At 42.0% G+C, this 25,558-nt stretch overlaps 1 protein-coding gene across 3 annotated transcripts in view; it reads left to right on the top strand.

Annotated features, from left to right (window-relative positions):
- cemip (cell migration inducing hyaluronidase 1) overlaps positions 1 to 25,558 on the top strand; it is a 264,056-nt gene that overhangs the window by 95,744 nt on the left and 142,754 nt on the right. For all 3 annotated transcript variants that reach the window (XM_084006631.1, XM_084006632.1, XM_084006633.1), the window contains exon 2: positions 15,767 to 15,938. In XM_084006631.1, coding sequence (XP_083862757.1) covers positions 15,884 to 15,938 — 55 coding nt within the window. In that variant the 5' untranslated portion in view covers positions 15,767 to 15,883. The remainder of the gene's footprint in view (positions 1 to 15,766; positions 15,939 to 25,558) is intronic.

The following is a 25,558-nucleotide window of genomic DNA, read 5'->3' as shown; positions in this document are numbered from 1 at the left end:
GAGAAGCTACTGTGTGGCCTTCTGCCTCTCACTTAAATCTGAATCCATGGGACTGAAAATATTGAAGAACTGCACTGCTTTGGAACATCACAACGATGGAGATGTCATTTTTATACTGCCGATTATGAACATTTTTGTCCCGGATGGAGGTGTGATGACCATGTCAGGTTGTTTGTGAAGCTGATGCTGCTCTGCTGTTGAACATTACAGTGGAGGGGGTGTGGAGGCTTGTTTGTGAGGAAGTCTGATAACGACTTGCAGAGTAAGGTACTCAAGCCCAGAGTGTTAAGTTTACCAATCAGTTTTATAGGGGAGATGCTGAGTGGAAATCAATAAACAACATTCTGTGCAGCAGAGACCGCGTCTTCTGTGGATCTGTTGGCTCTCTGTGGATACTGGTGATGGTCCAGGGTGACTGGAGGGTGGAGGGGTGGTAGTCATAGACTAGACACTGCCGACTTTCTAGATACAGGGATGGTGGTGTTGGTCTTGAAGCAGGTGGGTAGCCGGCCATCTGGAGGCGGTGCAGACTTTCTAGGTACAGGGATGGTGGTGTTGGTCTTGAAGCAGGTGGGTAGCCAGCCCCCTGGAGGCAGTGCAGACTTCCTAGGTACAGGAATGGTGATGGTGGTCTTGAAGCAGGTGTGTAGCCAGTCCTCTGGAGGCAGTGCAGACTTTCTAGGTACAAGAATGGTGGTGGTGGTCTTGAAGCAGGTGGGTAGCCGGCCCACTGGAGGCCGTGCAGACTTTCTAGGTACAGGGATGGTGATGGTGGTCTGGAAGCAGGTGGTAGCTGGTCCTCTGGAGGTGGTGCAGACTTGACAGCTGACTCTTTGTTGACTCTTTGTTGGGGAGGTCAAAGCATAAAAGGTGTTCAGCTCATCTGGCAGTGTGACCTCACAAGACGGGGTGCTACTGCTTCTGGACCCTGTGACATTCTGGATCACCTTGCAAATATCTTTCACGTTGTTGGTATTGAGGTCTCTCATGACGCCTCCACTTTCCACCTCCTTGATTCCAGCTTTCAGTTTTGCTTTGGCGATGCTGCATGCTTACTCGTTGTCTGACTGAAATGCAGCTATTATTTGCGTAATCATGGTCCAGTGAATCATGTATCCATGCTGGTGGAAGAAGTCTGAGGTGTGTTTGATTAAACCAGCTAGAATAAAAACTCCATCTGGTAGTTTAGTCATGTGTCTGCTGAAGACCTCATACAGTTCCAAGCGTCATTGCTGTGAGACACTGTGAGACCTCCCCCCAGTGCTGTATACACAGTCCGCCCGTCATGTGCAATAGCTTGATCCGGGATGTAATGATGAAGACAAGTTTCTTTAGATGTGTGCACAACAGCCTCGGATTTCTCATTGCTGAGTAAGCCGTAGTACTATTTCATTCATTATTATCCAGTAGACATTAGCTAGAAGCAGACTGGGAAGTGGAGTAACATTGGGTCCTCACATTAGCTGCTTATCTCTTGCACGTGAACCAGATTTCCTCCCTGCTCTCACTGAGAACATTCACTGAAACACCAGAATGATCCTGAAATATCTTCTCCTTTTGGTTGGCAGGAGAACTGCACTATGCCCTGCTGCCAGCAGAGATTGAGGAGTGTGTTCTGATGGATAGATGTGGCCAGACATAACGGACTCCCTCCTCAATTATCTCTGACTCTTTATGATGACTTATTCAGGGCAAGTACAACTGAAACACAATGAGGTGTGGACATGGAATTATCTTTCTGTTTCTAGTTTCAGAGGATTAAACAGTTTTTATTTTTTCAAGAATCTCCCTCCCTGTTGGAGGACTCGTTATTTTCGTTTTGTAAATTTTCGCAACAAATATGTATTAAAGAAATAATTATCCTGGTAACTTCTTTGCGTGGGAGCTTGTGAAGAGGTGGAAATGCGTGTGAGACTTGAGAGCCATCGGCAGAATCCGACATGTATTAATGAATGCGTCAGGAACGATGTCAGGAACCCCCCGAGTACACTCTTAGAAATAAAAGTGCTAAGTAGAACCATATAAGGTTCTTCGTCTTGTCCTCATAGGAGAACCCTTTTTGGCTCCAGGTAGAACCTTTTATAAAGGTTCCACCTGGAACCCTTTTAGAGGGTTCTACCGAGAACCCCATATCAAGGGTTATACCTAGAATTGTGTGTGTAAGGTTCCATCCAGAACCCCTCATTAGAGGTTCTACAAAGAACTCATGCAGGGAGTTCCACTAAGAACCCTTTCATATTTCAAGGGTTTCATCTAGAACCCACACAGGGAGTTCCACTAAGAACCCTTTCATATTTCAAGAGTTTCATCTAGAACCCACACAGGGAATTCCACTAAGAACCCTTTCATATTTCAAGAGTTTCATCTTGAACCCACACGGGGAGTTCCACTAAGAACCCTTTCATATTTCAAGAGTTTCATCTAGAACCCACACAGGGAGTTCCACTAAGAACCCTTTCATTTTTCAAGGGTTACGTCTAGAACCCACACAGGTAGTTCCACTAAGAACCCTTTCATGTTTCAAGGGTTTCATCTAGACCTCACACAGGGGGTTCTAAAAACATCCCTTTTCAAAGGTTTTCACAAATAACCGTCTTATCTTCTGAGGGTTCTATAAAGAACCATATTGTATTCTACAGATCAGTTTAGTTCACATTATATTGTGGTAATATATCATGTTGACATTGAACAAACATTCAAAACATTTTAATGAGAAAAACATTTATTTAAAGATGGTCCAGGGTAGGTACCAGTGGAGAACAGGTCAAAAGTCAGCATAGGTCCAGTGGAATCAGCAACATGACAGGCCAGACACATCATGCTGTCCTCAGTCGGTGAATTTGTCAGCAACAGTGACATGGCAGAAAGGGGAGACAAAAAAGAGTTTTAGTTCCATCAATCCAAGGTGACTTATTGCATTTACTGCGCCTTATTGTAAGCTATCTACAAACAATAAAATAATGCATGATCCATTGTAAGGAATCAGAGTACATACTGTACGTACTAATTGTGACAGTGGAACATAATCATGAGGAAGTGAGGAAACCCCCACAAAGTTTTCACATTGATTTAAATAATGTTGAAATACTTTTCAGTGTTATGTAACAAGTACTCAAAATGTTACGTATTGTAACAATAATGGAAATCTCAGCAAAACCCTCTTTTTCAAGCCAATGGCACACTTCGGCTTTCGTCCAAGCTGTGTAAGTCATTTCTACAAGAAAACAAACAAACAAGCAAACGAACAAAACATAACAAGAAACAAATGCTTAGTCCAACTTTCACCATAAAAGTCCTAGCTAGGTTCGAGCATGCCGAAATAAGATATTATATTTAGCTCACCTTGATTCTCTGAAGTTTCTTCTGTTCTTCTTTGTTCTGTTCTGTTCACAGTAATCACTATTGGTATGTCACACCTGGTTTGTAGATGGGGAAGACCAGACCATATGGTGCAATCCATGGGGCAACCAGATCTTTACTCTCACATGACAGCCACCATGGGGCCAGCTCCCAGGCCCAACACACCAAACCTTGCCCTTTCCCCTGGGAGATTAATGTTCAATTCCTGGCATCAACAAACCCTGATGCGGTAGCCCCAAAGTCAGTGTTACAATATGATTTTTGCATCAGTTAAGGCTTGGCCTCTGACGTCAAAGACCTTCCTTTATCACTGAACTTATGTGCAGCTTCACAACTTGACTAAGCCAGTCAGCAGGGTACAGCAGCCATGGGATGAGGCCGATCATGGAAAAGTATGAGGAGGAGACAAATACATGAGTAAAATTGTCATTAACATGGTCACTCTGCGGGCTGCACGGTGGTGTAGTGGGTAGCACTGTCGCCTCACAGCAAGAGGGTCCTGGGTTCGATTCCCGGGTCGGGTTCGAGTTCAGGCTCCTTCTGTGTGGAGTTTGCATGTTCTCCCGGGTTTTCCGGCTTCCTCCCACAGTCCAAAGACATGCAGGATGGGGATAGGTTAATTGATGAATCTAAATCTAAAGGTGTGAATGTGAGAGTGAATGGTTGTTTGTCTCTATATGTTGGCCCTGCGATGGACTGGCGACCTGTCCAGGGTGTACCATCGCCCAATGACAGCTGGGATTGGCTCCAGCCCCCCCGCGACCCTGAATACAGGATAAGCGGTAGACAATGGATGGATGCATGGTCACTCTGCATCAACCAGGCCTTGAACTCACACCCTCAAACTGTATCTCTAGATCTTGTGACCTGTAACAAACTTTCAAAAGCCTTTGTCCAGTGAGTAGTATAGCTCACTTAGATGCCCCAGAAAGAGGGGTTATATCCTTGCTGCAGGGAACCAGGGTTCATTTCCCCCTGAAGAAGGGAGTAGTGCAGGGGTGCCCAACTCCGGTCCTGGAGAGCCCCTGTCCTGCATGTTTTAGGTTTCTCCCTGCTCTTACACACCTGATTCTAATGACGTGCTCATTATCAAGCAACTGAAGCAGGGGTGCCCAACTCCGGTCCTGGAGAGCCCCTGTCCTGCATTTTTTAGGTTTCTCCCTGCTCTTAAACACCTGATTCTAATGATGTGCTCGTTATCAAGCAACTAAAGCTTGTCACAGGTTTGAAAATCGTTTGAATCAGGTGTGTTAGAGTAGGGAGAAACCTAAAACATGCAGGACAGGGGCTCTCCAGGACCGGGGTTGGGCACCCCTGAACTGAAGCTTGTCACAGGTTTGAAAATCGTTTGAATCAGGTGTGTTAGAGCAGGGAGAAACCTAAAACATGCAGGATAGGGGCTTTTCAGGACTGGGGTTGGGCACCCCTGGAGTAGTGTAACTAAACTTTAAAAAATAAACACAATTATAGCTGCTGGCAGCGATGGGTCGGGTCCGGGCTATTTTTGACAAATTTAGGCAATTCTGAGCAACAAACAGGAGAATAGGAAGACAGTTGACATTATAATGTTCATTTTGGACCAGTTGAGGCTGAAATCCACAATTTTTGGAACCAAAGACCATTGTCTATTGCACTGAGCTAATTGACAAGTGGCAACTCAACTGTGGCTTCACAAATTGAGTAAGCCATTCACTGTCGTGCAGGCAGATTTGAAACCACTGTAAAAAAAAAAAATCTGTTTTTGAGGTAAAATGTGTGTAGATTTGTTTCACAAAGACTACCAGGTATTTTGATGCATTACCATTATCACCCTTGCTGGGGCTTGAACCCACATCGTCTGGCACCAAGAATCAGCTCCCAGCCAACTGAGCTAATTGTCGAGTCAGAGGAGTGCCTACTCTACACATTCTGCTGGATAGCTCAGTGGGTAATGGTACAGACTTAGATTTGGAGGGTGGGGGTTAAAATCCCCGTCACAGCTAATCTTTGCCTGGGTCAACAAGATTTGCTGATGAAGGTCTTGCTTTCTTATAATTTATGGTTGTGAAAATAAATTGGTAACAGAACATTTCAGTTATAGGCCATTATTTGTATGTCTGATCAGAAGGTGTAAGGTAATAGACTAGTATGGTGGACCTGATGACTCAACACAGCTAGCTGGTTAGCTCAGTCACTACTGCCAGTGACTTCAAATCCCAAGATGGGCAATTATGTTACAGTTTGATCAACAGGATCTGGAGAAGAAGAAAAAAAACAAATAAACAAAACAAAAAAAAATGGATATGAAAAGTATTTGTATCAGTAGTCACAAGGAATTGTATTTTGTGCCATTATTGGTAAGTGTTATCAGGAAGTATGTCCCTGGTGACAAAGGATCTTATACCCATGCTTTCAACAATCCCTGAAGAACTCTTTCTTCCAAAAACGGTTCTCTGGATCAAAATAGTTCTTACTGGAGCCCTTAGTGTTACCAAGAACCCTTTTAAAACCCTTTATTCAGGAAAGTGGTTTTAAAGGGTTCTCTGGATCAAAATGGTTCTTACTGGAACCATTAGTGTTACCAAGAACCCTTGTAAAACCCTTTCTTTGGGAAAGGGTTTTACCCTTATTTAAGAGTGTAGTGTCCGAAAGTGTTTTGTCATTTTGCCGATGAGTCCACTATATAGTGGTCAACATTGAACTCCCCTATGTAGGGGGGAGGGAATGATTTTGGACACAGCCACGCTGTCTGCTCTTGTCGGTGCTGCGATTAAAAGTGACCCCCCCCCACTACAAAAGTAGGGTTCTCAGGTACCTCTTTCTGCTATAACAATCAAATCCTGCCTTGCGCACTCTCCTGGAGAAAATAAGTAACTGCATCTCTAAATGACAATTAAGGGTTTAATAGCCCTATATTTCATATGGGTTACATGAATGAATGCCTCACATAAGTGCCTGTTGCCTTTGCTCACACGTGTGTGATCTGGGAGAATGCATTTGATCGGCAGGCGAAAAAGCTCCCATTCTTTTGGGACACGAGTATCTTTACACTGCCTGCTGGGCTCTACACATTTGTCTCCTCTCCACCACGATTTCAACATGATTTCACATGACAGGAAAAGAAATACACAGCATTCACCTCCTGAAAAGGATGTGGTTCTGGTCATTGGTAAATACGAAACACATTGGCAGAAAAACATTCTTCCCAGCTGAAAACCTCTTTGCATGGAACCCATTGGTGTTAGTGTACGCAGTTAGCCGACTTCAGTGGGATTGTGCTGATACCTGTCATGAATGGTTGATGTGATCCTCTCCTGGTGGAGGAACATATTTCTCCCATTCAGGGAACATTAATGCACGCCACTGACCAGCGCGATACTTTCATTATAGTTGTTTCATCTATAAAGGTTCAGTGACCGTGGAGAGCAAAGGTTCGTTTCTCACTGAACCTATACGTTTAAATGAAAAAATGAGCCGGGGTGCCCCTCAAAAAAATGTGGGGAAATTTTGGGAGAGCCCTATATCCAAAATGGCTGCTGTCAGCCAAGCTGGAAATGAACTTTTTAATGGTTTTGCCCACAGTGCTGCATAATACATGGTTTCTGAGACTATTTGGGTCAAAATATTCACAAATGATGTAGATGTATTGATTTGACCTATTTTTGACCTTCAAATTCAAGATGGCTGCCACTTTTGGCTCTTTAAATGTACATTTTTCAAATTCGTCATAGAGCCTTAATATTAGGCTCAAATGAAGGGTCTGCTCATACTGAGTTCATTTCTGGACAGTAAAATTACAACATACACATAGGTCATCAGATGTCTGGGGTGGAACCAATGAAAGCAGGGAGACAGAGAAGATTCTTTAGCTTGGAGTTGTTTATTGACATAACATTACATTTTTTTATTATTTATTTATTGAATTGAACTAAAAAGACTCCATCTGAATCTGTTGAATCTCCACACTGACTCCTCTCATCATCACTGCTACTCTCATCTGAGCAGTCATGAGGCACACCTCAGCACCTCAGCTGCTGGGGCAAGGGGGGCAGGGTTTGACGGCTAGTTCCCAGCTGTGACCAATGGGAGAAGGATGCTCTTGTAGGTTGTAATGGAGCTGGCAATATGTAAGGTAGTTTGACCTTTCCATATGAAGATTCAAAGAGTCATCATCAGGTGGGAGACAGATTGTACTCTTATTCTTCAGTTTCAGTCATTAGGAAACTCTGGCCTGCCCGCAGCTCACATCTGCACTCAGCATAAATGATGGAGAGGACAAATGCCTTCATATCCACTCTGACTCCATGTTTTAATTCCAGACTCTCGCCCACTCATCCCAGGAGCTCTCTTGCCTAAGAATTGATCTTCACCTTCTCAACACCTTCTTCTTCCCATGCCCATAGAACCCTGAGGTGTGGTCACTGCCAGTGATCACATGGAGAGGTATGATGATATTTGCAACCTCTTCCGAGAGTATAGCACGGCAGTTGATTAACGCATGCTTGCGTTTAATCAGCAGATCACCTCTGACTTGCTGTGAGACCTAAGCTGCTTGGACATACACATCTGTGTCTGTCAGTCTAGAACAGGGGTGCCCAACCCCGGTCCTGGAGAGCCCCTGTCCTGCATGTTTTAGGTTTCTCCCTACTCTAACACACCTGATTCAAACGATTTTCAAACCTGTGACAAGCTTTAGTTGCTTGATAACGAGCACATCATTAGAATCAGGTGTTTAAGAGCAGGGAGACACCTAAAAAATGCAGGACAGGGGCTCTCCAGGACCGGAGTTGGGCACCCCTGGTCTAGAACAACAGGTCCAGTGTACTTACTGGCGCTCACCTTTGCATAGGCAGACAGCAGCATTGTATCTGCTTCTGGAAGTCTGAAGACTTAGTCCCCATTAGCCACGCCAGTGCTCAGGTTGGTTGATGTTTCTCCCTCGCAGTATATGTCCCCATGCACCTGAAATCTGTGCTATGACCTTCCTTTCAGCATCAAGGATGATGAGCATGATCGTCATGCAGCAAAACATCCAAAAGGCCCAAATGTTTTTCCCAAGCCCGAAGACAGGTTTCCAAGTGCTGCTGAGTTCAACCAACTCATGGTTAATTCCGGAAATAAGGTCAGACTAAAGAAACTTGTAAAGGAACAGCTGAAAAGACAAGTGGGTCAGGTGCATGGGGACATCATATAGAAATCCTATAAATATCAATAATTCTATTGATATAAATAATTATCTATTAATAACTGAATCTGCTCCTGCTAGTTCCCCAACACCTATCAAAGAAGTTTTGTTGCCTAGACCTAAATTGTTTCTGTGGCGCTAGCATGTCATTTTAATATATCAATGTTATTCATTGTTCAGATCAAAATGGTTATTGTAAAACCAAACAAATCCCCCTTCTATAGGCTTGCACACTGGCACATCCTTCTCTGGTAATACATCTCTGTAAATACTGTAGCCTGATGAGGAAAAAGCATATTCAACATCCAGGAGTCCATCCATTGATCCATCTCCACCAAGTGGCCCATACGTTAATTGCTTCTTCTCAATTCATTGTTGCAGTTACATGGCTTGGTTTGATTTAAAATAAATTACATTTTAAATTTACAAACATCATATATGTAATTCATGGTACAATTCATGTTTTTTTCTGGAAGGGGCGGGACTTCGCATCTCTATGCGGCTTGACTGTTACAATGATTCATTATTTTTACCTGTTCAGTTTTTCATGATTAACGAAGTGATGAACATGTAGTGTATTCCTCTGAGGCTGCATTCTTGACTGCGAGCCAGAAACACTGAACCAGTTTTCACTGCCAAGTCAGGAGAAGAAAACACGTGAGCCCCCTCATGACACAATCCCACTCACAATGCATCAATGGGAATACATTTGAACAGCCCTGTAATCACTTTCCCCTTCACTTCCACTCCAGCGGATGTGTTCGTCACGACTGCTCCTCTCTTCTTCTTCTTCTTCTTCTTCTTCTTCTTCTTCTTCTTCTTCTTCTTCTTCTTCTTCTCATCTAACAGCAACAAAAAGTCAAACAGTCACTGCACTGAAGGTACAAAGTGTCCCATATGAAAGACTTGAGTAGTGTAAAACACACACTTACTACTTATAAATCCCTAAATATCCACGTAATGATCTTCCTGACAAATTGCTGAAGTCCGTTCTTCCCTTTCAGCGTGTTGCTGTTTCCTTCCAGGACGCGCTGAAGGTCACGTCCGGCTTGCTTCGTTAACTCATCAGGGATCGATACAAATGTAGTGATTCTTTTGTGTTTAGGTTTTTTAACTTTGGCAGTCATGTTTTCAATAGAATAAACAATACCATATAAACAGTATGCTAGTGATTTTCAGTAACTCGATAGTGAAGTGTGGGGCGTTTAAAGGGAGTTTGTAACATTGTAAGTAATTTATTACCTAAAATCAATATCTTCATTCATAAATAGGTCCTCATAAGTGTATAATTACCCTCATAAGCGAAGAATTTCTTGTATTTACATTAGATGGGTAAGTCCTCAGGAGGCTTCCATGTCGTTCCGCCATTTTGAAGACGAAGACGCCTAAAAGCAATTTTGTTCAGAGCCAGTGTGAGTGAAAGGAGATCACATCAGCAAGAGGGTGCACGCCAGACCGGCTCTCCCCTGGGGCGGACAGCGAATTTAACTGACTTTTTCACTCCCCCGTGATGCACCCATTCCTGGACAACAGTGTGCCCACGTACCGCTGTTCCCCCGTGGAGCTCCCGGAGAGCGTTGTGTATGTTGTGTGTCTAGTTGTTAGCTGATGCTATAGGCTACAGCATAGTAATGAAAGGCTATTAAAAATAAACCAATAAAAACATGGCACCATAAATCACTATCTTGCTGGAGGAGTAATTACTTCTACATGCTCACACACATTTGTTTGAAAGCTCATCACCTGAAAGAATACTGGTGAAGTGGTATTGGATGTCATGTTGTCATAGCTTCTTGGTACATAACGGCTACCGTAGTTGCAAGGCGATGCGATGCGCTAGAGAGCACTATACGTTTGAATGCAAAATACAATTTCACCACTAGATGGGAGTCATTCCTACACACTCTCTTTAAGGTGCAATTAAAGGCAAAACAACGTTTTATTACAAAACACAGCAGTCAGACAATCAGGCAGGTTGGAAACAAACAAACTCATTTGGAAAATGAAAGTGGACGATAAAAATACAATCCTTCTTGGTTTGGTTTGTTGGAATCTGCAGACACACTTTTTGACCAGCTGTTATTGTCCATCTTGTCCATGCATTTTTCCATTTCAGTGAGGGCTTATGCTCATGCTAATGCAATTGTGAAGTGAAGCCGAGCCACCGGAGTAATTCTCGAAAGCTGCCACTTAAATTCTCTGATCTCAGGCATCTTTTCTGATCTGATTCAATCCCAAGGATCAGTTAGTATTGGCTTGTTTACAATCTGCATGGTACATGTTGTAGTACGCTTCTGTACAAAACCTATAATGACAATAATCATCTTTCTACAATCTCCAAGTAGGCTGACTGATGTACAAAATGACTGTGACATGTTTTTCCTGGAAACTGTGGATTCCTACAGGACCCAAACGCTTCTACCCCTTTAATCAGAAGATTAGAAACCAGATTAAATAAAGACAGTAATAGCCATGCGGCAGTTTTGCTTCCTATTTCACTGACACAGTAACTGTGATCACCAAAAGTCACATATTTTCTCAAACAGGCGCTATGCCAGCAAGAGAAAATCCAATCTTTAATTTTCTTTTGTTGCCACTGCAGCCCAGGTATTAATCTGTGGCTGGATGAGATAATCATCTGATTCATATTGATGTGCAGATGAGGTTACCTGGGATATTGCCACACAGCTCTGAACTGTGAGGATACATATTTAACAACCCAGTCTCATGCCACTAAAACAGCATCAATGTAAAGTTAATGAGGATGCTCTTTCATGGTGGACACACAAATGAAATGCATCCATGTGACTGCAACATCCATGAAGGGGTTATGTCTAAACCTAACATTGGTTTGGTTGTCTGTTTTCTAAACCTAATGTTGGCTGTGTTGTATACCTAATGCTGGTTTGGTTGTGTGTTGTCTAAACCTAATGTTGGTTGTGTTGTATAAACCTATCCTTGGTTTTGTTGTCTAAACCTAACATTGGTTGTGTTGTATAAACCTAACATTGGTTTTGTTGTCTCAACGTAACATTGGGTTTGTTGCCTATATCTAACGTTGGTTTTGTTGTTTAAACCTAATGTTGGTTTTGTTGTCTAAACCTAACGTTGGTTTTATCTAAGAGGGTTTCTTTGCCCCAAACATAACTGTACATAATTGTTTTCCTAAACGTTGGTTTTGTAATATTTTCCTGAGTGACAGTAAAGAAATGTGATGCAGGCAGGATACTTATTACTAATTGAAAAAACATTAGTCTGAAAGTTGTGCTATGAACTGTCATGAGACTTTGTTGTTTATAGGTTATACACAACCTGATCAACTGCAGAGCACATGCACAGCAGACATGAGTAGTTATAGAGGGACTGAATGAAAGATAAGTCTGTGTCTGGCTTATTAAGCAAGTCTAACTGTACATGCATGATAAATTGGCCAGCATACTACAGCTGACTGCACAGAGAGACTCCCACCAACTCAGTCACCAGGAGTCAAACAGAGAGCTAATTGCATGATTAAATAAATTATGATTAATTATTATTATTTGTATTATTATTTATGCCCACAGCCTCTCACTGAGCACAAAGCTGCACAGTTTACAGAGATTCAGGACGTTTTTATGAAGGTCATTGAATGGTCGGAGCATCTTCACAAAACAGAACTAGTGAACCTTTAGGCATAGCACATTTCATACACAAGGCAGACTCAAAGTGCTTCACATCATACAACAAAGTGAAAAAAAAATAGAAGAATTAAAAGAAAATAAAGGTAAATTTAAAAATGCATTACAGAAAGAAAGGAGAATAAAAACATATTTGCAATAATTAAAAACAGTGCAGACATTAAAAGATTTAGCAGAAAGCTATGGTGAACATAAAAGTTTTCAGTCTAGTTTTAAAAGTGGTCAGAGTTGGGGCAAGTCTTACATCTTCAGGAAGTTTATTCCAGCCATTTGCTGCATAGTGACTAAGGGCCCTAGTTTCGTAGACCAGGCGCAGTCAGCTTTCAGCGCACCTGCACCGCGCCGACGGGGTGTGTCCGCCTGGACTTTGCAAGTTTCGTGCACCGCGCAGGCTCGCGCAGGCACACCTCCCGTCTCGCCCACCGGCGCAAGTGGGAAAGAGGGAGGAGAAGAAGGCGTGAGTGGAAGACGAGGAGGAGACGAGGCGTGGACTGGGATTAACACAGCCGATTCAGATCTTCACCAATCAAATGAGCTCCTCTCCTCACCTTTAATGCGTTAGGGGAGGTTCAGTGCAAGTTCCGTCACATGACAACCCGATGACAGAAGCAGCGCCGCCGCTCCCACCACACGCATCACGCGCTGTGCGCGCGTATCATAATAATAACAATGCCCATATTATAAAAAACAGGAGAGAGAGAGGGAGATGTTTTGGTCCGAGAGGCTGAGTTTCCGTTACGCGTGCCATCCGCCTTTGATCTGACGTCAGATGTGACGGGACAATCTATATAGATATAAATTCACGTGTTGATTCAATTAGTTGCATTAAATAGTGTTTGTTGTGATTATTTATTGCATTTAAATGAGCCTGGAACTGTGGAAACCTGCTTGTGAGGTCTCGGTGACGTGTGCGCACTGCGCGCCGTCAGCCAAACTTCCACTCCGCCAGCTGTGATCCGCATTGAATGAATGGACTTTATTTACGCCTTGCGCCGAAAGTAGACCAGGTTGGAGCTGGCGAGCTTTCAGCGCAGTCTCGGCGAGGCTTTTTGCCACGAAACTTCCGCTACGCCAAGCTGAATCTGTGACGCCTCCCCCTGCTGCGCCGCCACACCCATCTTGGCGCAGGCGATCCACCAAACTGCCAAACTGACGGTGCGCAAGGCTGCGCTGGTCGAAACTTGCATTGCGCCGGCTGCGCCACCCTGCGCCGCCCTGCGCTGCGCCACGAAACTAGGGCCCTAAATGATGCTCTCCCGTGATTGTTGTTTACTCTGGGAATCACTAACAGATTGGTCTCAGAAGATCTTAGTGGTCTAGAAGGCTTATGTAGTGGGAGCATATCAGTGATATACTTCGGTCCTAGACCATGTAGTGATTTATATGTGAGCAGGAGGATTTTGAAATCAATCCTCAGACATACAGGGAGCCAATGTAAGGATTTAAGAATTGGTGTAATGTGCTCACATTTTTTGGTCTTTGTAAGAACTCTAGCAGCAGCGTTCTGAACAAGCTGTAGCTGCCTGACAGTTTTTTTCGGAAGACCTGCAAGGAGACCATTACAGTAGTCTAGCCTACTATGATAAAGGTATGTACAAGTTTTTCTAAGTCTTGAGCTGACATGAGCCCTCTAAGTCTTGCTACATTTTTTAGGTGATATTAGGCTGATTTTGTTACTGATTTAACATGACTGTCGAAATGTAAATCAGCATCCATAATAACCCCAAGATTTCTGGCTTTGATTGAGGTTTTCAGGGACAGAGAGTGAAGGTGTTGAATTACTTTAAACCTTTCTTTTTTAGCACCAAAAACAATTATCTCGGTTTTGTCCTCATTTAGTTGTAGGAAGTTTTGGCACATCCAGTCTTTGACTTGCTCAATGCACTGGCACAGAAGATCTATGGGGTGATAGTCGTTTGGTGATAGTGCTACATAGATTTGGGTGTCATCGGCATTGCAATGGTGGTCAATGTTATTATTTTGCATGATTTGTCCTAGTGGGAGCATGTAGATGTTGAATAAAGTCGGCCCCAAGATTGAACCTTGGGGGACTCCACACGTTGCATTGGTAGGTTCTGATACAAAGTCGCCAATGGAAACAAAATAGTTCCTATCTTGTAGATATGACTTGAACCAGTTTAAGACTGTGCCTGAGAGCCCCACCCAGTTTTCCAACCTGTCCAAGAGTATTGAGTGGTCGACAGTGTCAAATGCAGCACTGAGGTCTAATAGCATTAATATTGAAGTTTTGCCAGAGTCTGTGTTAAGACGGATGTCATTTACAACTTTAATAAGGGCCGTCTCGGTGCTATGAAAAGGTCGAAATCCTGACTGGAAGTTGTTGTGGCAGCCAGTTGAAGCCAGGAAGTGATTTAGTTGTTGGAGGACAACTTTCTCAATTATTTTACTTTAGATGAATTAATCTGCAGCACACATTGTTCAGTTGTTAACTGAGGAATTAAAAAAGTTGTGAAGCTGCAGTCAGGAAGAACCTACAGTCACTGCTGCCAACATGCCTCTTCAGACAGACACTGAAGGCTTCCTGCCTTAATCTTCTGTCGTGCTGCATTTCTATTATTTCTATTATGTGCACAGTATGTTAGAATAATTATTTATTAAGTAATATTATTTAGAATGCAGTGTAGTTGTATGGGAACATTATGTTGTAGGAGACAGTGTGGTGTGACAGTGCATCAGTATCTGAGGACATGTATAAAAAACACTGTGGCCGTTTCTCAATATGCGTTCTTCTCTGTACTTCTGTTCTTGTGGACTTGAGAAACGTCATCAGCGTCGGACCGAGTACTGTTCCAATTCAAAGTTCGCATCTGGCCAAGTACGGTCAAATACCCCGGATGTGTTCTTGCCCCGCCCATTTCACCGAGGATGCATCGGAGGAGACTTGTGTGGACTTTGGGCAGTTACGTATCCCAGAATGCATTTCAATAAAGCAATGGCGGAGGAGAAGACGCACAATTGTAAGTTAACGTTAGAAGTTTTGAAATTCTACTGTTTTGGGGCGAATAAATGTTTTTATGTATTTTTGCGGGAATGTCAAAAATGTATATTCATATTTGTATAAAAAGAAAACATCATATTATATCCTCATATAATATATAATAAAATATACAAATGAAACGGAGTTGTTTTTTATAGTGTTTATTTTATTTTAACCAGTGAAAATAACCGGAAGTTGAACGCCGTCAACCGGCAAAAACGATGACGTCATCAAGTACGTTCCTGTTCCAAATGCAGAAAAAACACCGTCCTCCCGTTCTCCCGTCCTCCCGTACCCCGGGAGTTCGTTCTTCCAACTGAACTCCGCAAGTCTAGACTCCCGGAGTTCACGAGTTCGAACTTGGCGTACTGGGTATTGAGAAACGGCTTGTGTCTGTTGTCTCCCTACGGACACTAGAAGAATCTACGTCATCATACTTTGACAATAAAAGCAGCTGTTAATGCCGGTGTTCACTGTGTGACGTGTGACAGACCTTCTTATCCACCAGGGAGTCGCCTATGTATTTGTGTCCCACTGACTCTTCTGCATTTCAATGTGATGCTCCAGGTGCCTTTGGTGGCCCTCCGTTGTGACGGCCTTTCTTACGTAACGACCCACTGGGAGGTCTGAAGCGACCTTTGAAGGCCTGACCAGTGTGAAGCCAGACAGCGGTGGTTGAGAGAGATGAAGAGCTGCACCATGTTTCTGGCAGCTTTGCTGCTCCCCTGCATCCAAGCAGGTGAGTTCATATGTTCTTTTTTCAGAAACAAAGGGCCCAGCATGGAAATACTCCATCAGCCTGGAAGACACATAGCAAACTGATACATTACATTTCATTATGAACATTACTCGATGTGTAGAAAACAAGAAGACAAATGGAGATAAAACGAGATCGAGAGCAGGAGCTAAACCTCCATATTTCATGATGTTGGCCTTCAAATGAAGTGATCAGAATGCAATTAAACAAGAAATGCATGAAAACGCAGCTTTCAATAAAAAGGATGGGCAAATTGGGGTAAACCGAGCAGCTGAATTATTCATGTGAGAGTCAAGATAAAAAACAAATTTAATACTTTCAAGCACTGAAAGTAATGGTGTCGCTTTCAAACACGTTTTTCATGCATGTTTTGAAATCAGTTCTGCCTAGTCGTTGCAGTAAACATGGTCAATGTGGTTTATTCATCTGAGCATAGTTCTTCACATGCTCAGGGACACAGAACGACTTTCCACACATTCAAACATGCATCGTCTGTTCTGCAGTCTCGATCTTTTATGGGCTTTTAAAGTCCAACTTAAATCAGAAAATCAAAAGCATGTCACAGAGATCATCCAACCAAGTCGCCAGACAATAACGTTTCTGCAAACCAAAGGATATGTTGAACGAATCAAAGACAGTAAATGTTTCTCTCTGATTTATTTTTTTAATAAAAAAGGTGCTATGGTGGTCCAAGGGGCGGGACTTGGCCTCTCTGTAACAGTCACTTACACTACGACACATAATCTTACATCCCAAATCCCAAATTAGCACATTAGAAATCTCAGGAAGAGCAGAGAAGTGATCCGTCTCCACAGATTAAATCAAGGAAAATCAGAATGACTAAATTATACATAGAATGTGAGTCAGCCATGCAGGCAGAAATATTAATTGGAGTGGATCTGGGGTCAAGTCCCTCATACACAATTATCTTATTTATTGCATATTTTAATGAGTTTCCCTGCCTGATTGTAAAAATTGAGTACATTTTTGTGTTAACCTAAATTTGTATCGTAAACGTAATGTTTAGGAAACCAGGCTGATCTGATACACACACACACACACACACACACACACACACACACACACACACACACACACACACACACACACACACACACACACACACACACACTATACTGGTTAGTAGATACATTGTTGATGTGATCTTTTTTGTGGGATTTGTTGACATAAATACAAATCTTTAATATCTACAAATGAAATACAATGTAGGAAATGTACAGATCACACATAGATCAGAGTAGATCATTAAGATTTGAATCAATATTTGTTGAACAACAAAGGCACAGAGTGTCACCTACTTTATATCAGACAATTCTTTGCAGATTACATTGATTGTTGGGTTTGGTCTTTAATAGGATAACAATAAGAAGACAAGGCAGGACCAGTGCTGTCCGTTATCATAGTGTGTGTTGACCATTCAGATAAGCACCTCTACTAGCTGACTACTGCCCTTCCCTCTGCTCTCCAGTCAGCTCTCTGCTGCCTTCATCATGTTGTCCTGGCTTGTCACATCGTGTTTGGCACATCACTCTCCATTATTTGAGTCAGTGTACCCAAACACGGCATCTGCTCCACATGTAAACCACAGCAGCTGTGAAGAGCTATGATGGATTAGTCCCTGAGACCCAGCATGATTCCTGACGGTGATGCCAACAACCTGCAGCCCTCAGATTGAGTGAGAGTACTTTTAAGTACGATGTCTGGAGTATACCATTTGTGTATGGTCATGGATGTGGAGCTGCAAATAAGTAATTAAAAGGTTTCAGTTGCCTAAAATTCATCAAGAAATGGAGTGAAACGAGTAGCATTTTACGCTTGACTTCATTCCATCATGAGATGGAATACTGTAAGATGGAAAGAAACATTTACCAGAATGCAGAAAATAAAATGATTGATGCGCAAAATTTCTCGAGATCGTAATATGAGGCCCCTTTAGCATGTGAATAAAACTTCCTTATAAAAAAAAATGATCGGGGCTTCAATGTGACTGCAAACATGCTTTCTGTGCTGTGAGCAAATCTTTCTCATCTCAAGCAGGAATCCAGACACATCATGATAAACGAGGATGAGTGGGAGTAATAATAGGAGATCTTTTGTATAAATTAATGGGCTTACTGTTCCTCTCCAGGAAATATATGAAGCAACAAGTGTTAATTCTTCAGATACATTGGATTACATTCTACTTTAAAGCTTTAGGAATGTGTCTAACCTGTTCTGCTGATAAAATCTTTAAGACACCTTAGGTTGTTTAAATAATGCATAGTCAGCTTAAACATGTGAAACTGAGAACAATAATATTCATATTATGTGCAATATTACTTTTTCATATATAGAAATACAACACACTTACAGAAAGAGAAGCAATCATACAGCAACCAGTTACCACATAGAACAACCCTAGAATTTTAAAATGTACTCTTATGTACTTCATATTTATTAGTCTGTTGTTAGTATATGTTTATATTATCACTCTATTATTTTTTTCTTATTGTTCCATTGCCATCTTTTTTAATCAATCTCTAGCACAAAGATTTCCAAGACTTGCCCGATTTTGATTCACAGGTGCTGACGGTTTCAGCGAGTTACAGAAATGGCCGGCTAACGATTTGCTTTGCAATCATTACCCGTCTACATGCTCCCACTAGTACATAAACATGCTCCCACTAGGACAAATCATGCAAAATAATAACATTGACCACCATTGCTATGCCAATGACACCCAAATTTATGTAGCGCTATCACCAAACGACTATCGCCCCATAGATCTTCTGTGCCAGTGCATTGAGCAAGCCAAAGACTGGATGTGCCAAAACTTCCTACAACTAAATGAGGACAAAACTGAGATAATTGTTTTTGGTGCTAAAAAAGAAAGGTTTAAAGTAATTCAACACCTTCACTCTCTGTCCCTGAAAACCTCAAATAAAGCCAGAAATCTTGGGGTTATTATGGATTCTGATTTACATTTCGACAGTCACATGTAATCAGTAACAAAATCGGCCTATCACCTCAAAAATGTAACAAGACTTAGAGGGCTTATGTCAGCTTAAGACTTAGAAAAACTTGTAAATGCCTTTATTACTAGTAGGCTAGACTACTGAAATTGTCTCCTTGCAGGTCTTCCGAAAAAAACTGTCAGGCAGCTACAGCTTGTTCAGAACGCTACTGCTAGAGTTCTTACAAAGACCAAAAAATGTGAGCACATTACACCAATTCTTAAATCCTTACATTGGCTCCCTGTACGTCAGAATTGATTTCAAAATCCTCCTGCTCACATATAAATCACTACATGGTCTAGGGCCGAAGTATATCACTGATATGCTCCCACTACATAAGCCTTCTAGACCACTAACATCTTCTGAGACCAATCTGTTAGTGATTCCCAGAGTAAACTCAAATCACGGGAGAGCATCATTTAGTCACTATGCAACAAATAGCTGGAATAAACTTCCTTAAGATGTAAGACTTGCCCCAACTTTTAAAACTAGACTGAAAACTTTTATGTTCACTATAGCTTTCTGCTAAAACTTTTAACGTCTGCACTGTTTTTAGTATTGCAAATATGTTTTTAATCTCCTTGTCTTTCTGTAATGCATATTCATTTTTCCTTTATTTTCTTTTAATTCTTCTATTTTTTTTCACTTTATTGTATGACATGTTATGATGTGAAGCACTTTGAGTCTGCCTTGTGTATGAAAGGTTCTATACAAATAAAGTTGCCTTGCATTAATTCCATTAAGTTAAAGTTATCAATTAATTAATAATCCTGGAATTTTCTAGGAGACAGATTTGTTTTTATGCTCTTTCATGCTGGCGTCCTGACCAGGACTCAGTGGGAATATTTTGGCTAAATAAAGGTTAAACAAATACAAAAATATAATTCATAACTCAAAAGATCTTTTATAAATAGCTTTTATTCTTACATTTTGAGCTAAAATAGAATCAATAGATATTTCAGTTTAGTCCGTCGACAGAGAAAATGTTTCTCCAAACTGCATTGAACATCCATGAGCCTTTGTCTCCAGCATCCCTCATGGATTACTTACTGTCTCTTAATCCTCTTATTCATTCTGACAGAAGAATTCATTTCAAAATTTTGATTTACTACCAGAGTGCTGCCCTATTAATGATTTACATTATTAAGGGTACAGATGGTTTGATATTTAATGTCTCTTACTGGAGCCATTCTTGATTATTTACAGTATTTTGCTAGTCTTTCATTTATTCAATTATTTTTGCTCCATTGGTGTGGAGTGTACTAAACAAACAATATGAAGTCACAGTAGGCTGCTTGTTGTGGAGTGTACCAACAGATGGTCCAATCAGGAGCTAATCTGTGACCTCTGAGGGGTATTCCATCAAACTCGCTAAGCGCAAAGCCGGGCTAATTTCGATAAGCCTTGCTACCTTTAGTGAGAGTTGCGTTCCATCAACGTGACTTGAGGCACTCTCCGCTAAGTAACCATGGGAATTTATCCGACCAAACTAGCCTGCTCCGGGGCAGGCTAACCATCAGGCTTACTTTAGCGGGGGTTTCAGAGAAGTCCGTCTGTCGGAAACAACTGTAGCAGAAGGTTCCGCCAAGCCTAGTCCTCGTGATTTCGTCACGTGAAAGACCAAAAATTACCAAAATTATGAAGTACAAACAGACTATATTTTCATCAAGCGTCTAAGAATACATGCTTGCAATTAAAAAAATGTGAATAAATTGTTTATTTTGTTTAAGATTGACTGGCCATATCTTCATCTAAAGCCCCCAGTTGGGTGAGTGGTGATGCACCTGCCCTCCAATGTGGGCATCCCAGGTTCACATCCTGGCGAAGACATCTCATTTGTGTTTTTTTTTGTTTTTTTGCCTGTATAATTGTCTTTAGATCAGATAATTAGACCAACATTTTACCTTAACTATGATAAATATGTCATACAATTTCCCCAGAACCCAAATATAACTTGCAAAAACATGATAGGTATAAAGATGTTATTATTAATAGCATGTTATAGATCCCAATGACAAAGGCATTGTTCATCGAATGTGTTCATTTAATTGTTGAGATAAATGAGTTGGTCAATGTAGATGCATTTACCAGGCCTATATAAAAAAAGAGAGAGAGAGAGAGTGTTCCGGCCAAAGAAACAAGTTTCACAAAGTTCCATAGTCTGGAATTGAACCGTGGCCGGCTGCGTGCAAAGCAGGCGCGTTACCTCTACACTATCCTCACGTTTGCGATATTGTGGTCAGTGTTATATTAGAACATGTTACTCTTAACGGTACTTCTGTATTTAATCGCTCGGCAATTTTTGCCCAAGCAGCCTCGTGATTTTTATTTATCACTACAGTATTCCCTTTTTTGGTTATTATGGGTTTGTACTCCTCGTACAGTTCCATCAATAATTTTTGCCCTGGTCTTTTCTGCCATTTTCTCGATGATTCGACATTCACGGTTCTGGTCTGGCTTCATATCCCGTGAACGTGCGTAACACACGACAACGTTAACCTGACTTGAATTAGCCTCAACAAGGCGCGGCTGAAATGCGTTTAGCCGCAAGTGGAAGTTGGCGTTAGTTCTAACCAGGCTTAACCAGGTAAGCGCCGCTTTAATTAGCGAGTTTGGTGGAATACCCCTCTGGTGTATTTCAGCTCTACTCCCAAAAGGCTCCCAGCAGGAACACATCACAGTGGAAACTGTGGAAACAAACAACAAACAACAGGAATTATCCTAACCTATTAAGATTTATCTTGTTTTGTTTTTATGTTATAATTCTCCGTCTCCCCTATAATTCTCACCTGCGTGGATGGTTTCTTGATCAAGGTCAGGTATAGTTCATCCTGCCTGAGTTCATTGTAAGATAATCATTTCAAGTAAAGCAAAGGAGCAAGTCATACATTTACATGCACCACATCACCAAATCTTCTGTTTTTGTCCTTATTCCTAAGAAGAAGAAAAAATATCAATATGTTAATATGGCTGGAGAAAATGAATATTCCACTAATATTCCCATTTAAATGCAGCCATGCATATTTTGATTAAGGTAATGTTAGTTGTCTTTGTTCCTATTCTTACCAGCATCATCTTGTCCATTTGAGTAAGTGTCGTAAAAACACAAACTGAGACTCATATAGTGAATGTGCTGTATACATGTCCAAAGACTGCTGCTAAAAACTGAATAACATCAACATCACACATCTTCATCTGTAAATGATCCATTCAGTATAATAACTAATTCAGAATATCCACGGAGTGACACATATCAATTTAGGAATATTGTCACTTTCTGAAATAATAGTTGAATATGAGTGTGCATGTAAATGTAGTCAGTGCAGCTGTGACACAATGATAGAGCCACTAGCCTCAACGTGCTAAGGTGGATATCTTATTGATAGAATGGAGAAGGGAATAGTATTGAGCAGAGTCCTCCAGAGCCAAACAGCCATCACTCAGAGACAGCAGACGCCAGCTGATTGCACGTCACCCCTCAATCTGTGTTAGCCCTCTGGGAAATCTACTTGACAATTCAGGTCCCTGGCCAGTCAATGGCATTGATGGATCCATTAGATGGCAGGGAGATGAGGTAAGCACTGTTTCACACAAGAGAGCCATTTGAAACTCCATTCAGCAGCCTGGATGGTTACACACAGTGTCTCAGTGCCAGGCTGACATTAATCGACACAAATGAAATGGGGTTTATCAGTCACTCTAACTCTTGAGTGAGCATTTCAATAACCTTGTGTACTATTTTATCCACATTTAGATAGAGGGAGAGATGAGAAAGTTAGAGTAGACATGGAAGCCTGAGGTACCAACACTGCCCATCTTATTAATTTCTGAGCTTTCTAGCTTTAAAGAATGACAGAGCTAGCAAGCTAGCTACAGTGAGTACTCCACTGATAGTCGTTACTGTAAAGTACAACCTCAGTGAGTCCACCACTTGCTGTTAGGTGGATTACTTTACACCAAATCTGACCATCCTGCAATGTAGATATGATTGGGAATGTCCCAATGGCACCATAATCCCAGAGGGACTGAGCTGCATGGTGGTGGAGTGTTTACCACTGTCACCTCACAGCAACCTCTCAGCTGGGGTCGGCTCTGGACCCGACTCGTGGCCCTGAACGGGATAGGTGTTGATCAATAACCTGGACCATTGAGTGTTATGGCCAATTCATGACGGAATGGAAGGCCAATAACAAAGCGCCACTTGGGTTCTGATCAGTTTTTCTGATTTAACTTTCCTCAGCACAACCATCAAACAACATCCCTGTTTTATACTCTAACATCCTGGTGAAAAGTCATTAAGATGTTTAATTGTACTCCAACACCATGTGAATATACTCCTATTTGGCACAACCCAGACTTCAAACTCCACAGTTCCCCTCTTCACTGTCACACATGGACACAAAAAGGTATCACACACCTTCACCATCTTTTCCGCAACAATCAATTCTTAGACTTTGTACTGAACCAAAGCATTGGGAAACAACTGTTTGTAGAATATCTACAACTTCAGTCATCAACAGAACTTTTAACCACTAGAACCTTCCAAACTAATAAATTCCATCCATCCATCCATTGTCTACCGCTTATCCTGTATTCAGGGTCGCAGGGGGGCTGGAGCCGATCCCAGCTGTCATTGGGCGAAGGCAGGGTACACCCTGGACAGGACGCCAGTCTATCACAGGGCTAACATATAGAGACAGACAACCATTCACGCTCACATTCACACCTACGGGCAATTTAGAGTCATCAATGAACCTATCCCCATCCTGAATGTATTCGGACTGTGGGAGGAAGCCGGAGAACCCGGAGAGAACTCACGCTTACACGGGGAGAACATGCAAACTCCACACAGAAGGAACCCGGGCCCGAACCCGACCCGGGAATCGAATCCGGGAACCTCTCGCTGTGAGGCGACGGTGCTACCCACTACACCACCGTGCAGCAACTAATAAGTTATATAACTCAATTTACAAATTGACTCTAACACAACTCTAACCATCCCAGACACAGACCTTGCCACCTCTCCCTCAACTTTGCTATGACAACCAATACAAACCTACATCTAAGCCAATACAAAGTCATCCACCGAATACATATTACTCAATATAAAATGTACAAAACGGTACTGGCAAACACAGACACCTGCTTACAATGTACAATAGGCAGGGCAGATGATTATTTTCACACAATCTGGGCTTGTGAACCGTTTCACTCTTTCTCTCTCCACCATCCTGGACTTCAGAGTCCCTCCATGCCAACAGCTCTGCCTATTAGGAGACACTTCAAAAACCAACATACCAAACAAATACAAAACCGCTTGCTCATTTCAGTCCCCAAGAAAACAATTCGCTTCAACTGGAAATCCAAAAATCCAATAAATATGAGCCACTGGACTGACCTTTCAGAGTACATTTCTATGTAAAGAATCACTTCACAATAACAACAACATCACCTTTTTATTAGTATTAATATTAATATTAGTACTAGCTTGCTAACAAGCGTTGGCCGATGCTGAAGCCACCTTTTCTCACTGTTGTCATACCAACACTCAGTGTGGCACATTGGTTCATTCCTCACACACAATGCACCAAAACAATCTGAAAAAGATGAGATTATGCATGTTATAGTGCATGATAGGGTTTCTGGAGGGTTTCAGTGGTTAATAGGAAATATGGAAAAACAATGCATTATTCATCTTTTGCACTTTTCACTGATCTATTTATCACAAATGTATCATTTTACCTCTTTGATCCTCAAGCAGTTATTTAAATCAGGTTTTCTCAAAATTTTGGGGCCAGGGACCCCTTACAGGGGAGAACATTTTCCAAGGACCCCCTCATAATCGATTAAGCACATTTTAACAGTCACTGGAAGTATGAGTTCTTGTGCGATTGTGGTCGGCTTCCATGTGTAGCAATCCATTGTGCGACCAAATTGGAAGTCTTCTGGGCTTTCTCTGAAGATGTGTCCAGGTTCACCATCTGTGTTTTTTGGCGGATGTATTCCTTGCTCTTTCCACTGAAAATATGTTTTATTTTGCCCTTAAATTCTGGGTGCTTTGTAATCAGATGTGGCTTTAGCTTGGCTGGCTTCATGGCTAGCGCCTTAAGAGTCATGATGCATTCTGGTCTCCCGTCGCTGTTTTCAATCAAACCAAACTCGACATAACAACATATTTTCTCAATTTGGCTAGTTTGATCTCACCATCGCTTGACGATGTGGACTGACTCAAACATGTCTCCATGGTCGCCAGCTAGTGTGATTGACAGATTGATGTGATGTGTCACAATCATATCAGAGTTTCTAGTGGCCCAAAGTTAACGTGGGTGGGAGTAAGGGACACAATAGGCTCGTTGGAGATAAGCCAGGCATGTGAGGAATCGATCACTGGCGATCGCCGCACAATGCATGCTGGTTAGTTTTGTGTCCAACTTGATCCCGACTTGCTCTGATGTCTTGAACACGTGGGAAACTATATCTCACGAAATCATGGCGGCCGCAGTTTTTAGAGCCAGGCGCCGCAGCTGCTCTCCACGACTGCAAGCCCCGGGGCATGATGGGAAATGCCTGGCTCTCACCTAATCTAAG

The sequence above is a fragment of the Eutrigla gurnardus genome, assembly GCF_963514095.1.
Source record: "Eutrigla gurnardus genome assembly, chromosome: 1".
In the NCBI taxonomy this organism is placed as follows: Eukaryota; Metazoa; Chordata; class Actinopteri; order Perciformes; family Triglidae; genus Eutrigla; species Eutrigla gurnardus.
This window is presented reverse-complemented; position numbering and strand designations above follow the sequence as displayed.